General features: G+C 27.7%; 1 protein-coding gene across 4 annotated transcripts in view; it reads left to right on the top strand.

The window, feature by feature from the left end:
* Positions 1 to 15,480, top strand: part of LOC135931509 (major facilitator superfamily domain-containing protein 1-like) — a 29,210-nt gene extending 13,730 nt beyond the window's left edge. For 2 of the 4 annotated variants that reach the window (XM_065468678.1, XM_065468680.1), the window contains 8 exons: positions 8,456 to 8,552; positions 8,686 to 8,862; positions 9,877 to 9,997; positions 10,160 to 10,216; positions 11,450 to 11,707; positions 11,817 to 11,929; positions 12,432 to 12,763; positions 15,221 to 15,480. In XM_065468678.1, coding sequence (XP_065324750.1) covers positions 8,456 to 8,552; positions 8,686 to 8,862; positions 9,877 to 9,997; positions 10,160 to 10,216; positions 11,450 to 11,707; positions 11,817 to 11,929; positions 12,432 to 12,763; positions 15,221 to 15,316 — 1,251 coding nt within the window. In that variant the 3' untranslated portion in view covers positions 15,317 to 15,480. Of the gene's footprint in view, positions 1 to 8,455; positions 8,553 to 8,685; positions 8,863 to 9,876; positions 9,998 to 10,159; positions 10,217 to 11,449; positions 11,708 to 11,785; positions 11,930 to 12,431; positions 12,764 to 15,220 lie in introns of all 4 variants that reach the window. The other 2 variants (XM_065468679.1, XM_065468681.1) reach the window with 2 other exon arrangements.
* Positions 15,481 to 17,685: the final 2,205 nt, after the last annotated feature.

Raw genomic sequence — 17,685 nt, 5'->3', positions numbered from 1 at the left:
CGAATTTAAGAATAAAAAGTTATTCACGAAAAAAACAAAAATAAACAAATAATGGCGACATGCCAAAACAAAAACTAGAGGAGTACTATACATCCGGTTTTCGCCATTATTTAGTGCTTAATTAGTATATTTAAATTCTGTAATTTATGTTGTTAACCGTCATATGAAAAAATTGTAACACGCTAAAGAAATTTTTAGAGGTCAAATTTCGGCTAGAAAATTATGAAAGCACTAACGATGAAACTTATGTCATTCTTTAGTGCTTCGTTAGTAGAGGTTAGTGCTTTAATCAGTTTTGTAGCCGAATTTAAGAATAAAAAGTTATTAGCAAAAAATAAACAAATAATGGCGACGTGCCAAAACAAAAACTAGAGTAGTACTTAACATCCGGTTTTCGCCATTATTTAGTGCTTAATTAATGTATTTAAATTCCATTATTAATTTAGTTAACCGTCATATGAAAAAATTGTAAAATGCTAAAGAAATTTTTAGAGGTCAAATTTCGGCTTGAAAATTATGAAAGCACTAACGATGAAACTTATATTATTTTTTAGTGCTTCGTTAGTAGAGGTTAGTGCTTTAATCAGTTTTGTAGCCGAATTTAAGAATAAAAAGTTATTAGCAAAAAAATAAAAATAAACAAATAATGGTGACGTGCCAAAACAAAAACCGGTTTTCGCCATTATTTAGTGCTTAATTAGTATATTTAAATTCTGTAATTTATTTTGTTAACCGTCATATGAAAAAATTGTAACACGCTAAAGAAATTTTTATAGGTCAAATTTCGGCTTGAAAATTATGAAAGCATTAACGATGAAACTTATATCATTCTTTAGTGCTTCGTTAGTAGAGGTTAGTACTTTAATCAGTTTTGTAGCCGAATTTAAGAATAAAAAGTTAGTAGCAAAAAAAATAAAAATAAATAAATAATGGCGACGTGCCAAAACAAAAACTAGAGTAGTACTTAACATCCAGTTTTCGCCATTATTTAGTGCTTAATTAATGTATTTGAATTCCATTATTAATTTAATTAACCGTCATATGAAAAAATTGTAAAATGCTAAAGAAATTTTTAGAGGTCAAAATTCGGCTTGAAAATTATGAAAGCACTAACGATGAAACTTATATTATTTTTTAGTGCTTCGTTAGTAGAGGTTAGTGCTTTAATCAGTTTTGTAGCCGAATTTAAGAATAAAAAGTTATTAGCAAAAAAAATAAAAATAAACAAATAATGGCGACGTGCCAAAACAAAAACTATAGGAGTACTATACATCCAGTTTTCGCCATTATTTAGTGCTTAATTAGTATATTTAAATTCTGTAATTTATTTTGTTAACCGTCATATGAAAAAATTGTAACACGCTAAAGAAATTTTTAGAGGTCAAATTTCGGCTAGAAAATTATGAAAGCACTAACGATGAAACTTATATCATTCTTTATTGCTTCGTTAGTAGAGGTTAGTGCTATAATCAGTTTTGTAGCCGAATTTAAGAATAAAAAGTTATTCACGAAAAAAAAATATAAACAAATAATGGCGACGTGCCAAAACAAAAACTATAGGAGTACTAAACATCCGGTTTTTCCCATTATTTAGTGCTTAATTAGTGTATTTAAATTCCGTTATTAATTTTGTTAACCGTCATATGAAAAAATTGTAAAATGCTAAAGAAATTTTTAGAGGTCAAATTTCGGCTAGAAAATTATGAAAGCACTAACGATGAAACTTATATCATTTTTTAGTGCTTCGTTAGTAGAGGTTAGTGCTTTAATCAGTTTTGTAGCCGAATTTAAGAATAAAAAGTTATTAGCAAAAAAAATAAAAAAATAATGGCGACGTGCCAAAACAAAAACTATAGGAGTAATAAACATCCGGTTTTCGCCATTATTTAGTGCTTAATTAGTATATTTAAACTCCGTAATTTATTTTGTTAACCGTCATATGAAAAAATTGTAACACGCTAAAGAGATTTTTAGAAGTTAAATTTCGGCTAGAAAATTATGAAAACACTAACGATGAAATTTATATCCTTTTTTAGGGCTTCCTTAGTAGAGGTTAGTGGTTCAATTACTTTTGTAGCCGAATTTAAGAATAAAAAGTTATTTGCGAAAAAAACAAATAATGACGACGTGCAAAAACAAAAACTATAGTAGTACTAAACCGTTTTCGCCATTATTTAGTTCTTAATTAGTGTATTTAAATTCCGTTATTAATTTTGTTACCGTCATATGAAAAAATTGTAAATTGCTAGAGGTCAAATTTTGGTTAGAAAATTATGAAAGCACTAACAATAAAATTTATATCCTTCTTTAAGGCTTCCTTAGTAGAGGTTAGTGGTTCAATTACTTTTGTAGCCGAATTTAAGAATAAAAAATTTGCGAAAAAAACAAATAATGACGACGTGCAAAAACAAAAACTATAGTAGTACTAAACATCCGGTTTTCGCCATTATTTAGTGCTTAATTAGTGTATTTAAATTCCGTTATTAATTTTGTTAACCGTCATATGAAAAAATTGTAAAATGCTAAAGAAATTTTTAGAGGTCAAATTTCGGTTAGAAAATTATGAAAGCACTAACGATAAAATTTATATCCTTCTTTAAGGCTTCCTTAGTATAGGTTAGTGGTTCAATTACTTTTGTAGCCGAATTTAAGAATAAAAAGTTATTTTCGAAAAAAACAAATAATGGCGACGTGCAAAAACAAAAACTATAGTAGTACTAAACATCCGGTTTTCACCATTATTTAGTGCTTAATTAGCAAATTTGAATTCCGTAATTAATTTGATTAACCGTCTTTATAAAAAATTGTAATAGACTAAAGAAATGTTTAGAGGTAAAATTATAGCCAGAAAATTATGAAAGCACTAACGATGAAATTTATATCCTTCTTTAGGGCTTCCTTAGTAGAGGTTAGTGGTTCAATTACTTTTGTAGCCGAATTTAAGAATAAAAAGATTTTTGCGAAAAAAACAAAAATAAACAAATAATGGCGACGTGCCAAAACAAAAATTATAGTAGTAATAAATATCCGGTTTTGCCATTATTTAGTGCTCAATTAGTAAATTTGAATTCCGTAATTAATTTGGTTAACCGTCTTTATAAAAAATTGTAATACACTAAGGATTATGAAAATATATAAAATTATAAAATATGTAATAAAAACCTAATTAAAAAATTATAATTTATAATTATATAATTAAAAATAAAATTCTATAATTGAGTCCTCAAAAATGAACCATAATTGTGTCTAAAAATTTCTATTTTAATTTTTTGTCGAATAAAAAGGAATTCTCTTGGTTCATTTGTGAAAAGTCGTATTTTATTACCCAGATTTTTTAAAAACATGTTGAAGGCGAAAAATGCCCGCGAAGTCACTACTGGAGTGAATATGAAGTTTTTAAAATTTTTGTATTTGTTTGTCTTTTTAATTTCTGCCTGTGTTATTAAATTGAAATTTATGTTTGAAGGGAATTATGAGACACACGTGTAGTCCCAATAAGTGATTTGCCGAGGGCCCAAGGTATGGTTGTCATACCATCAGGTCTTAAATCATCTACTTGAGATAAATTTGATGGTTCAAGATTGTTTGTAATGTGTGCAGCTGTTAGGCTTTTATTTATTATATGTTTACAGCGATCACATGTGGGGAATTCTGTGGTTAATTTTTTATATTACTCAAAAAATTTTGATTACTTGTAAATTTTTATAGTATGTAACACATTTCCATAATGTGAAACATTCTTATATAGTTAAATAACTTTCCATAGTTATTGTAAAAAACATTTTGATTTTGATATAATTTTTTTAAAAAATTTTTTAATAAAACTTTAATAAAGACGAACGTCAAATTTATGAATCGAATATAATTTTTTAATGTTTTGGTCTAAAATTTTCTTAGGCGTCGAGAAAGATGTCAGAAAATTTGAAGGATTAATATGTCAGTAATTTATCGAATCAGGAACTCTCAGAATTCCTACATAAGTATTAGTGATCTGCATCGGGCCTAATTTTTCAAGCCCAGCGCGGTCCGAAATTTTTTTAAAAAAGTTTTGCCGATCTGGCCCGAACCAGAAATTTTTTTAAAAAAATTTACCGACCTGGCCCGGTCATCCCCGAATTTATTTAAATATAGCAAATAATTTTTAAAATTACTCAAAATAAAAGACATGTTATATGTTTTTTAGTTTCTATAAATAAAATCAAATATTTTTATTTTACAAAAAAAATTTAATATATAATTGATAAATTTAGATATATTTAATAAAATTTCTAGGCCCAACCCTACCCGGCCCTTTTTTAAAAAATATTAGGCCCGAACCCGATTTATTTAAAATAAATTAGGTCTGAGCACGGTTCGACGGGTACTTTATAATATTGTGATCTTAATATAACTAAAATTTATGATAGAAATAAATATATGCTTAATTTTTTCGAATAAAATAAAACTATGTAAAAAGAACAATTTGAATTAAGAATAAAAAATTTCTGAGAATGTTTTTAACCATATCATTCAATGACACCTCAGAATAATAGATGCTGGAGAAAAAATGTAGTTGTTACAATAAAATAATAAAAATTATATAATTATTACACAAGAATGGTGTTCAATGGACCTATTTAGACAGTAGTGGAAATAATATTTTGTGACTTGGTTACAATATGCATTTTTTAATTACTTGGGGTTTTTAATCAAACTAATTAGGGTTTAAATTTTACAAAATAAGTACTAAATAATGGTGAAAATAAAATGTTTGTCGCTGATAGATTTTTTGTTTATTTTGTTAATAACTTTTTTATTTTAAATTAGGCTATTAAACTGATTGAAGCACTAACCTCTACTAAGGAAGCTCTAAAGAATTATATAAATTTCATTGTTAATGCTTTCAAAATTTTCTGGCCAAAATTTGACCTACTAAACATTTCTTTAACGTATTACAATTTTTTATAAAGACGGTTAACCAAATTAATTATGGAATTCAAATTTACTAATTGAGCACTTAATAATGGCAAAACCGGATGTTTAGCACTACTATAGTTCATGTTTTAGCACGTCGCCATTATTTGTGTTTTTCGCAAATAACTTTTTATTCTTAAATTCGGCTACAAAAATGATTCAAGCACTAACCTCTAGAAGGATATAAATTTCATCGTTAGTGCTTTCATAATTTTCTGGCCAAAATTTGACCTCTAAACATTTCTTTAACGTATTACAATTTTTTATAAAGACGGTTAACCAAATTAATTATGGAATTCAAATTTACTAATTGAGTACTAAATAATGGCAAAACCGGATGTTTATTATTACTATAGTTTTTGTTTTGGCACGTCGCCATTATTTGTTTATTTTTGTTTTTTTCGCAAAAATCTTTTTATTCTTAAATTCGGCTACAAAAGTGATTGAACCACTAACCTCTACTAAGGAAGCCCTAAAGAAATGTATAAATTTCATTGTTAGTGCTTTCATATTTTTCTGGCCATAATTTGACCTCTAAACATTTCTTTAGCGTATTACAATTTTTTATAAAGACGGTTAACCAAATTAATAACGGAATTTAAATACACTAATTAAGCACTAAATAATGGCGAAAACCGGATGTTTAGTACTCCTATAGTTTTTGTTTTGGCACGTCGCCATTATTTGTGTATTTTTGTTTTTTTCGTGAATAACTTTTTATTCTTAAATTCGGCTACAAAACTGATTAAAGCACTAATCTCTACTAACGAAGCACTAAAGTATGATATAAGTTTCATCGTTAGTGCTTCCAAAAGTTCGGCCAACTTCACGCTTAAATCGTGACGTCATAATTTTTATTTAGCTAATAACCTTTTTTCCATATGGCGGTTAACTAAATTAATAATGGAATTTAAATACATTAATTAAGCACTAAATAATGGCGAAAACCGGATGTTAAGTACTACTCTAGTTTTTGTTTTGGCAGGTCGCCATTATTTGTTTATTTTTGTTTTTTTCGTGAATAACTTTTTATTCTTAAATTCGGCTACGGAAGTGATTAAAGCACTAACCTCTACTAACGAAGTACTAAAGAATGACATAAGTTTCATCGTTAGTGCTTCCAAAAGTTCGGCGAACTTCACGCTTAAATCGTGACCTCATAATTTTTATTTAGCTAATAACTTTTTTTCCATATGGCGGTTAACTAAATTAATAATGGAATTTAAATACATTAATTAAGCACTAAATAATGGCGAAAACCGAATGTTAAGTACTACTCTAGTTTTTGTTTTGGCACGTCGCCAATATTTGTTTATTTTTGTTTTTTTCGTGAATAACTTTTTATTCATAAATTCGGCTACAAAATGAATTGAAGCACTAACCTCTACTAACGAAGCACTAAAGTATGATATAAGTTTCATCGTTAGTGCTTTCATAATTTTCTAGCCAAAATTTGACCTCTAAAAATTTCTTTTGCGTGTTACAATTTTTTCATATGACGGTTAACAAAATAAATTACGGAATTTAAATATACTAATTAAGCACTAAATAATGGCGAAAACCGGATATATAGTACTCCTATAGTTTTTGTTTTGGCACGTCGCCATTATTTGTTTATTTTTATTTTTTTTGCTAATAACTTTTTATTCTTAAATTCGGCTACAAAACTGATTAAAGCACTAACCACTACTAACGAAGCATTAAAAAATGATATAAGTTTCATCGTTAGTGCTTTCATAATTTTCTAGCCGAAATTTGACCTCTAAAAATTTCTTTAGAATTTTATAATTTTTTCATATGACGGTTAACAAAATTAATAATGGAATTTAAATACACTAATTAAGCACTAAATAATGGCGAAAACCGGATGTTTAGTACTCCTATAGTTTTTGTTTTGGCACGTCGCCATTATTTGTTTATATTTTTTTTTTCGTGAATAACTTTTTATTCTTAAATTCGGCTAAGGAACTGATTGAAGCACTAACCTCTACTAACGAAGCACTAAAGAATGATATAAGTTTCATCGTTAGTGCTTCCAAAAGTTCGGCCAACTTCACGCTTAAATCGTGACGTCATAATTTTTATTTAGCTAATAACTTTTTTTCCATATGGCGGTTAACTAAATTAATAATGAAATTTAAATACATTAATTAAGCACTAAATAATGGCGAAAACCGGATGAGTACTACTCTAGTTTTTGTTTTGGCACGTCGCCAATATTTGTTTATTTTTGTTTTTTTCGTGAATAACTTTTTATTCATAAATTCGGCTATAAAATGGATTGAAGCACTAACCTCTACTAACGAAGCACTAAAGAATGATATAAGTTTCATCGTTAGTGCTTCCAATCGACTTTTAAGCGTGAAGTTGGCACAAATTTTTATTTTTGCCTATAACATTTTTTCCTTAAATTCGGCTACTATACGGATTGAAGCACTAACAAGCACTAAAAAATGACATGATTCATCGTTAGTGCTTCCAATCGTTCGGCCAACTTCACGGAGCTTAAATTTTGTAATATTTTGCAAAATTAGTGATTTTTTTTGGCCTAGCGTGAATGAAAAGGTTAAAAAAAATCATCACATATAAATATGAATGAGCAAAAAATAAGCAATGAAATAGTATATTAAGTTAGTTTTTGGTTTGTGCTTGGGTAAAAAATTTGGTCGATCAGAGCGACCATTTTGGTAGGGTTGGGTTTGGCTCATTTTTTCGACAACACTATGATTGGCTTATTCTAAAATGTTTAAACTTAGTGTTAAATTAATATTTTAGTCAGAAAAATATTGCCTAAGCCTCGAGATTTCTATAATATATATCTAGATATTTGTTCCTTCGATGAACAAAATCTTCAGCCTTGCGTAATATTTTTCGGGATGAAATATTGAGTTAGCCGTTTTTAAAAATCGGCTCAAATCGAGCTGTTTAACAACACTATTTAAACTTATAAAGTATCAAATAATTTTCTATTTGTTATTATATCAATTCAGTAAGAATAGTCACATACGAATAATAAATTATTTGATTTGTTTAAACATACCAATGATTTAGTTCGATCCATATTCGTTTTTGAATAGGCCATAATACACTCAATATGAAAAGTTAACTATATTTATTAGGTATTTAAATAAATTTATGCGCTCTAATTTACCACTATTGTGTAATTTCTCATTTATACAAAAAAAATTTGTATAATTTCTCATTTTTATAAAAAAGATATTTATAATATTGATCCCATTCAAAAATAAAAAGCTAATTTTAAAGAAAAATAAGATGCATATGATATATGTATGTATTTTCTATAACAATAATGAAGGGAAGGTTAACTGTATATAGTTTTATGCCACATAATTTAATTTTTTAAAATGATTGATACGTAAATCTTATAAAATCATATAATATTAATTAATTATATGAATCAATTTTCAATTACTTTTATATAAAATATATTTTTAAAATAATTAAATTACTTTTTTAAAATTTATCACAAAAACATATTTAGGGGAGCACTGTCAGTTTTAATGCGTTGGTACCAATTTACTTCGAATTTCAGAAATATTTAAAGAAAACTATTTGCCTAGGTGCCACTTTTATGTTAGGTATACTATACTAAAAATATACATCATAATTTTATGCCATTTTCAATCATTAACGTAATATCAGCGAATAACAATTTTTTTTTTAATTCTTTCAATTATGTAAAATTTGAATCGAAAAATTATTCATAATTAGTTACCTTGACCTGCTTATTGTCCTTCGTGAGCGCTTTACTTTTGATTTACATGGACCGGAGGGCGGAAAAACTAAGAAACTCCTCTAAACTTGTCACCCATGCAAACAACGAAGCAACAATGGAGAGAAACAAAGATGTTACTAACGAAAACCAGGACAATATCGTTACGAACAAAGGTTTAACCTTCAATTTACTTAGGGTTTAAACATTTGAATAAGTATCTTTAGCTAGAGAATCACCATCACTAACATAAAAATGATTATTCTTTTATATTCATCTAGAGTGTATTTTTTTCTGATTTCTTTCGAACGTTTTACATAGTATTTGATAACAGTAGTAATAATATGTGCATGAGCATTTTGTTGATCAAATATTATATAATATATATAATTGCGAATCATTTAAATTCAATTAATAAAGCTGTGCCGATCCATGATTATGACATGGTAAATAAAAATCTTGTAAGTTTAAATGAATGAGTGATAAAATAAAAGCTAATAAACGACTATACAAATTTAATTAGTTTATTATTATTTATATTGATTTGAAGTACACTAATTATCAATATTTCAAAACCTTTCATGAAGTAATCTATCTAAGGTAAGTCTTGAGCCTTTTTTATGACTATTCGTTTTGAATGAAATTGATGATCATATTTCTCGCGTTAAGCAAAGACCCCAAATATTTAGTATAACAATAAATTAACTAATAACAATGCTTTACATTATTAATGGTAAAAGGGGGTGTGATCTAAGGTGAACTATATTTTCCTTAACATTCTATCAACTGGTTTTACATTAAAAACTTGAATTATAAAATGTTTAAGTAATCGAGATTTTTTTCCGGATATAATAATTTATATTTTAAAAAGAAGTGGTTGTCACAAAAAGTATTTGATGATTTGTTGGAGAAAAATGACCTTTAATGCCTATTGTAGATTGTATTAAATAATCCAAAAAGATGTAAACATAAACCTTAATCATGATTTAAATAATAATTGTATGTTCATTGCACTAATTAATGATATAAGATTTGCAAAGATAGATTTTTAGGCCCGGTCCAGCTATAATCTAATTTATTTCTACTCATTTTCAAATTCAGACTGGAGTCTTTAATCATAGATCTCTGAAATAAAATTTCAAAAAATATATTTCTATTTACAATGTTTTGCAAAACGTATTGTTTCTAAGAAGACAAAGCAGAAAAGGTATCGATCAAAGATATAAAAGACTTTCCGCTAAACGTATGGCTCATAAACATTGTTTGCGTCACATACTACGTTGCTCTCTTCACATTTATAGGGCTCGGAATGTAATTTTTTTTATTACCTCATGGCATCTTAATTACCGTTTAAAATGCTTATTTATTCAAATTTTATCTTAATTCATATATTTAATTTTAAAAAAATAATTAATAATTGGACGAACAAATTTAATTTGTAGTATTATAATTATATAATTTATTTTTATATAGCCCCTTCTTTCAAAACAAATTCGGATTATCTTTGGCCAGAGCCAGTGTAGTCAACAGGTTATTTGCTTATGACCCATTTATAAAATTATAAAGAAATTTAATCGAAATTTTTATCCTATTAAATATTTGGCATTCAGAATTAGTTAAGAGACCCTCAGCCCTAAAAATTCGGTCCGAACAGCGTCTACATGACAGGATTTTCACTGGATGCAACCCCCTTTCAAAAACCTATGCCTACCCCCCCCCCCCTTAAAAAATCTTTACCTTCGGCGGCAATGTTTCCTTATTTTTAATTTCCCTTTTTAATTATAATAATAATCTATCAGAAAATTTAAAAAGAATAATTTAAATTATTTTATCTCTACTACCAACTTTCGACATTTTGTGAATATAAAGGAGTTATTTTTTAGATAATAAATTCAATTAAAACCGCCATCATTTATAATGAATTTATTATTATAGCATTATATGATTGCTGAAAATGTCTAAACCTTATAAATTACATTTGTAAGGATAGCATAAATTTTTATTTGGAAAATAATGTCTATGATTGTTTGCAATATATATATTTGGTTGATGAATTATTATAATAGGTTTAAAATAAAAGTATTAATTTTTACAGCAATAAATTTTGTCCTATTTGATCTCAAAATTTAATAGATAACCCACCCATTAAAGCCGCCTACCCCCTACTCCCCTCAAAAAATAGGATGTAAACTGCTCCTACCCTCCCCCCCCCCCGTTCATGTAGACGCTGGGTTCGGAGCAGCCTATAAAATGTATAATTTAAAAAAATATGAGCCACGCTTAAAATAACTCAAACCAGTTTAAATGAAAATGATTCTAATTGATTAGTTGAAATCACTTCACATATTTTCAATTTCCTTTGGGACAATTTATAAATTAAAGTAAAAATGTAATTAAAAATTTTTGTAGCCAGGCTAAAAATAAGAAACCAGACCAGAAAAAAAACAATTTTTAAAAAAATTTGGATAGGCTATGAAAGAAAAATGAAATCCGGGCTGGGCCTGAAAATCAACCTTTTCCATATTATCTTAGCCCGACAAATTATCTCCCGATTTTGCATTTACACCATTTTCTATAAAAAAACACTTATTGAATAAATTGCACTGTCATTTTTGTATGGAGCCATTATCACCTTCCCCTTTCAACTAAACTATCTTCTCAAATTGTTTTAAATTCTATTCCAGGTATTCACCGATGAAATACCAGCATAAAATTTTACGAAATTCCCAAATGATTATATTTTTAAAAATTCCTTATAATTAGTATAGTCTACATTATTTCTGCCTTCATATCTCCCATCCTTGGATTCGTGGTGGACAAAGTAGGCCGAAACCTTACTTGGATTACAATTTCCTTCCTTTTCGCCATTGTAGCACATTCTCTCATGGCGTTCACCCTATTGGCCAACCCTTATTTTTGCATGGTTTTGCTGGGGATTTCTTATTCCATACTCGCTTCCGCTCTTTGGCCGCTGGTCAGTTACGAAGTTCCAGCTTATCAACTTGGCACAGCTTATGGATTGTGAGTTTTTTTTGATCAAAACTTTTTTATGACTATAAAAATACCTTATAGTATTTTTAGGCAAATGACTCCACAAAGATTTTTTAAAATTTATAATAAATATCAAAAGAATGCAAGCTTTTATGAATGGGGGATTAGCACTCTTTTCCCAAGTAGCAGGAGCTCTGGTAGATTTTAAAGGATACTTGTTTTTGGAAATATTCTTCTTATCCTTATTATTTAGTAAATACCATATTACTAAGAATTCTATTTTAATTTCTCAATTTAAAATACCTAATTATCTATTTATTATTCAATAAAATTTTGAATATTATGCTCTTAATCAAATTTTATATTATTATTAATTAATTGAATTCGAATCATTAAGCGTTTCCCTAGCCATCCAAGTGCCTAAATTAGTCGTAGTCATTATAAAATATCAATGCTATGTATCTAGGTGAAACCTTTGTAAATCGACTAAGTTACTGAAAAATTATATTTAAAAAAATTAATTAAACAAAATATGCATCATTTATATATGCTCACTAATCCCTATTGGCTTTTAAAGCTTGACTAAGATAATTTCTATAATAATAATGATAAACCTTTTAAGTAGGTTACGACTAACTATATTAGCTGTTTTTATCGGCTCATATAATAATCTGCCAAACTTAGATTTTCTCCATATGCAAATTCAATAAAATCATAAAATATATGCCATTACCCATTAAACCATGGAAATCAGTCGGTCTCCTAGCCAACGCTGTTCTCCAAATGAACGATAAATTTAGAAGGGGAGTTCTGGATGTCAGCCCTGCCGAAAGGGAACTCAAATTGACATTACACCCCACTTCATCGGCATCCACCCTGCTCTCATCAAATCGCCTTAACCCACAACGAAAAGGTGACGACAATCCGGATTCTTTACTGAGCGAAGACAATCAGCTTCCTCTTGATTCGAATCCAGATAACATGGGTTGCCATTCTCAAGGAAGTGGCGTTCAAGGGGGTTATCACCTCTTTCCTAGGTCCTCGTTTTACATTAGGAATCGTTATTTGAGTCGGATCGGGGCTCAGGTTTACATACTATTTCTACTCCTTGAATATTTGTTGCGAAATTGTTAGGGTCCCCTAGCCAGAATATATATTTTTTGAGGGGATAAATAGAAGAGTTGTTAAATGCTTTTAAAATATATCATATCCCAGACCAATACAAATTCTAAAAAGATGTGTCAATAGTAATCCAAATACATTTTTAGGAAAAATATGATACACAATTAACAAAATTGATACTTTTATAATAAAGGTAGATTGATACTTTTATAATAAAGGTAGATTGATACTTTTATAATAAAGGTAGGTAAAAAAATTTTATGTTTCATTAACAAAAATAAAATATGAATTCCACGCAAGATAATAACAATTTATTTTTAAAAATATGTAACATTTTACCTTTAACTGACCTAGCATATATAATCCCATAAATTGCAGACAAATAAATTTTTAAAGTCAAAAATGCTCTTACCCAGACTTGGCCAGACTGTAATCGACCAGCAAATCGATTATTTATTTCAACAGAGCTGTTGCTAAGTTCCATCCAAGTATCGTATAACTACGATATTATTTATTACGAAAAAATATATTACCTTTTTAATAGCATCAACAAAATCCACAATAGTATCTTCTATTATGTTAGTAATTTCATTTTGAAATCGATTTCCAAGGTAATAATTATGAATATAACTATTTGTAATTAGAGGAATGTGGTTAAATAAAATGATATCAAATTTCGATTATAAATTAATATATTTACAATTTTTGATGGTTGAGTTTTATACTTCCTCGAATAAATATTTTTGTCTAAACTAATGATTTATAACTTGGATTCATGTAATTCTTTATTGCAATCAAATAGACCTTTTATACAAATAATATTGATCAAATATAATCCGATAACAACATCATACTCTTACAATCATAAACATCCTCATCCCATTCCATAATCCCCAGCAATTATTCTCTAACTTTCCTCCATCTCCAAAACCATATAATCCCGATTGATAATTCTCGTATATAATCCCCGTGTTAGGTAGTTAATCACTACTATTTTTATCAATTAGATTTTTTTAACTCAACCCATTGGTGCAGACTATCAACGTGTTGAGGACTCATCCTTTATATGATCTGAAAAATGTTTCCAGTCATAGTCTTCATTTGAAAATTGTTTTTGAAAACTAATTGCTTATTTGAAAGTTTTGGCACACGGAATTAGCTTCTCGCTTCTTTCTTTTCCGCTCAGCCTCAGAATTAAATTAGTTTCTTCTTCCCATTTTGAAAACTTCTTATAGCCTATGAAATTAAATATATAGCACATTCGGATAATTTAATTTACTAAAACAGTAATTTTTTTTATTAATTTTGTCATTTTTTAAGGGTCTGTAACTAGTATTAAATATATATTATAATATTCGAATCTAAATCTTAATTAAAATACAAACTCAATTTAGATGTGGGTAATCTAAAGTATACCCACAAAAAGTATATGTATCAAATGAAGAATCTATGGTGTAGACAAATTTTTTTTATCTTAAAGGCAAATTATTTCAGTAGGTAAGGTTAATTTCGTTAAAAATAAATTTTGAATTTTTTTCTCATGAATCACAAGATAACCTTGGAAGTAAATTTATGGTTAGAAGCTAAAAATAATTGATTTCGACTATAATTTGGTCTCCACAAGAAACAAAATTTGGCGACCAACGGCAGCTGCCCCGCCCCCACTCAACCGTTTGCACATGCTTGTTATTCATATCTATTTATATCATAATTTAATAAATGACCTTTATATATGCTTTCTAAATATTTTTATTTAACAAAATGTCTGAAAATTTTCGATATAACTATAAGTTTAGGCAAACGGAGTTTTATTGGGCCGCCATAAATCTAAGCACGACCCTGGAACAAATTATCTACAACTATTCCAGAATAAATTATTTATATATTTAATTCAATTCGAATGATATTTATTTTTGACTTATATGAAAATTTATAAATTGATTGTTGCTATTTAGAAATTTGCCTGTGTCCTGGATGGCTTAGTAGCCTTTTAATAGGAAGATGGTAAAAAAAAATCTCTAATCTATATGTGAAAAATTAATTGCTCAAATTTTCACCATAATGTAATTCTCAGTAGTTACAATTTTATTATGAGATTTGTAATTTAACTAATTTATAACAGTTCCTCTTTCTTTGCTTTATTCTCTGGGTTTGGATCCAACCTCATTTAAGTTCGAAATATTTATAAAATTAAACATTTTATAATGTAAATTACAAAGAGGTTTAAAAAATTTTAAGATAAAAAAGTATCGATTTTCCTATACCGATAACTAAAAAATGTAATTAACACAGAAACGAAAAATATTGTTCTATAAAAAACCTACCCAATGAATGGCCTTATGCATGATCTATGAGAATTTAATATTAAATTATTACTTCTTATTTAGCATTTGTTGTATATTATATATTTATATATATAAGATACCTAGACATATACTTATGGGGTGTAACAAGCCGATTACTTCGATTCCATACCATGGTGGGATATATCAAAAAATGCCCGCATATTTAAAATGATGTTTTTTTATTTTTATTATATGATTTTATTATAATTGTTTTTTTAGACATTCAATTTTTACATTTAAAAAAAATATAGCTATTCCTTATATATTAAATAGCCATCAATAATTTTTTTTGTTTATTTTTATTCTCTACCCTGACGTCTTATATTGAGATTTTATAAGATTCTTAGTCAAACAAAAAACTCAATATTCCAAATTTATTGATTTTTTTTAAAGATTGTTCATTTTATTGTTATTAAAATTTTTAAAGATTTTTTATGATATAAAAATATATAAAACTATGTTGTATTGAAACAATCTTGTTATCAATTCTTTTAAATTAATTATAATTATGACAATGTTGAATATGCTTCATTATGCAAACCTTGAACTCTTTAGACATTTTTGTTATTTAAAAATATTGTAAAATGCATGGTTTATTTTTAATAAAATATACTTTTAGAAATAAATGTATGAAATTTACACAGTGTTGCTTGTTCATATGTTCGGATTCTGACAATATTAAAATTTTCCTTACCTAGAGACTTGCATGTTTGACCTATAGGCAGCACCGGCATAGTTTAAGGTGACGATTTTCTTAAAATGAAATGTTAGATGTACCTTCATATAAGCTGTTTGTTTACGCTATTTTGTGGCCTGCACTTTGACTAAATAACATTGATTTGTTTTTAATAATTGTTTTATATTTTTTCATATGGCCTAATTTTTTTTAGCTGACAAAAAATTCCACGCCTAATCACACTCGAAGCTCATTTTTTTTAGCTCGACTCGCCCACGTACGAAAGACAAAATTTTGATCACGCCCGTCACTCTTAAAAAAATACGGACTATTTATAAATTCACATCATATTTATAAATAAAAACTTTTATCTAAAAAATGAAGAATGCCAATATTTTTTTATTTTAGTTGCGTTTATCTTTCCTCCTAGTAAGCGATGATTGCCTATAATATAGTTTACTGGAAATCGAACTGGTTGGGTAATCATTAAATTGGCTAATTCGGTTAAACTACAGACGCGTGCCGGAGAAAATCCGTTAACATTTAGGCGTCTAATTTATACTAAAATATCTTTCAAATTTGAGCTGCTCTATTTTAAGGAAAACCCAGAGGCCAAAATAGTTTTAGGCCGGCTAAAAATTAGTTTAAATAGCTAAAAATATAGTAATTACTCAACGATAATTGGAGCTGATAAAATTTTACTCTTATTTTCTGTGAAAAGAGTATTTAAAATTGACAATTTTTGAAAATTTAATGAAAATTAATAAATAAGTTTTTTTTAAAATAAAAACAAGCTCAAATCATTATTTGAAATTCTGAAAAGTTCTTATTATTTACTCATATTTTTTGTTAAATATCAGTAATTTCTTTGAAATATGCCCGTATTGGGTCGATTTTAAAAATGACTAATAATATTATGTAGAGGTCTCGAGATTTGGCAAATAGAGGCCACCTTTCTGTCATCAATGAGAAAAATCTTAAGGCTTACATAATATTATCTAGGCTAAAATCTTAATCTGGCCGTTTAACAAAATTAACCTTTTACAAAATATTAATTTTAAAAGATACATTTCAATTATTAAATTAGAAGGTTAAATTTCTAAAAACAATTTTAAATTTTCCGTAGCACGCAAAATTTTTATTCATGCTCGGGAACTTTTGAGATATATTCATCACCCCCAGTCACGATTTGAAATCCCAAATTCACGGCATCACGTCTATATAATGTGAAAAGTCCGTCTAAACGTTAGTTCCGTTCTGTCCCAGTCCATCCTTGAAAATTAGTATTAAAACGAAGAACATGTCCGGCTTAAACCCCCAAAATACTTATTTTTTATTATATATTAATTAAATAGGTTTATCTACAATTTTAGAACTAAATACTTTAATATAAATGAATATGGTAAATTAAATAAAATAATTATTCTTTTAAGTTAATATGTACAAATTATTCATTAGTATACCCTACTATATTGTACTCCCTTTATACTTTAATAGTATTATTATTATATTACTAGCTGAAAGCCCGTCAAGAATGACGGGTAATCAGAATTTTCTCCGTATGAATAAATAATAAATTTTACCTTCATTTGACGATGGATGAATTAGAATAATAGTCAAACGAGAGGAATAGATTAGCTGTATGCATCCTTCCAAGATTTCTAAAAATCTTTAGAAAAAAATGCCAAATATATTATGAAAAATATGGGGGAAAAAAATATGATTTGTGAGTTATGATATTTATCAATTCTTTTAAGAAATTTTCCACATTCAGACGCAATGGTTTTTGCTCTCTCACTTCGAATCACTTTTAAAACCTTTCTAAATACTCTTAAAAGACCTGCCATAAAATAGATTCGATTCAA

This window comes from Gordionus sp. m RMFG-2023, chromosome 1 (assembly GCF_954871325.1).
Source record: "Gordionus sp. m RMFG-2023 chromosome 1, tfGorSpeb1-WG-v2, whole genome shotgun sequence".
Classification (NCBI taxonomy): Eukaryota; Metazoa; Nematomorpha; class Gordioida; order Chordodea; family Parachordodidae; genus Gordionus; species Gordionus sp. m RMFG-2023.
This window is presented reverse-complemented; position numbering and strand designations above follow the sequence as displayed.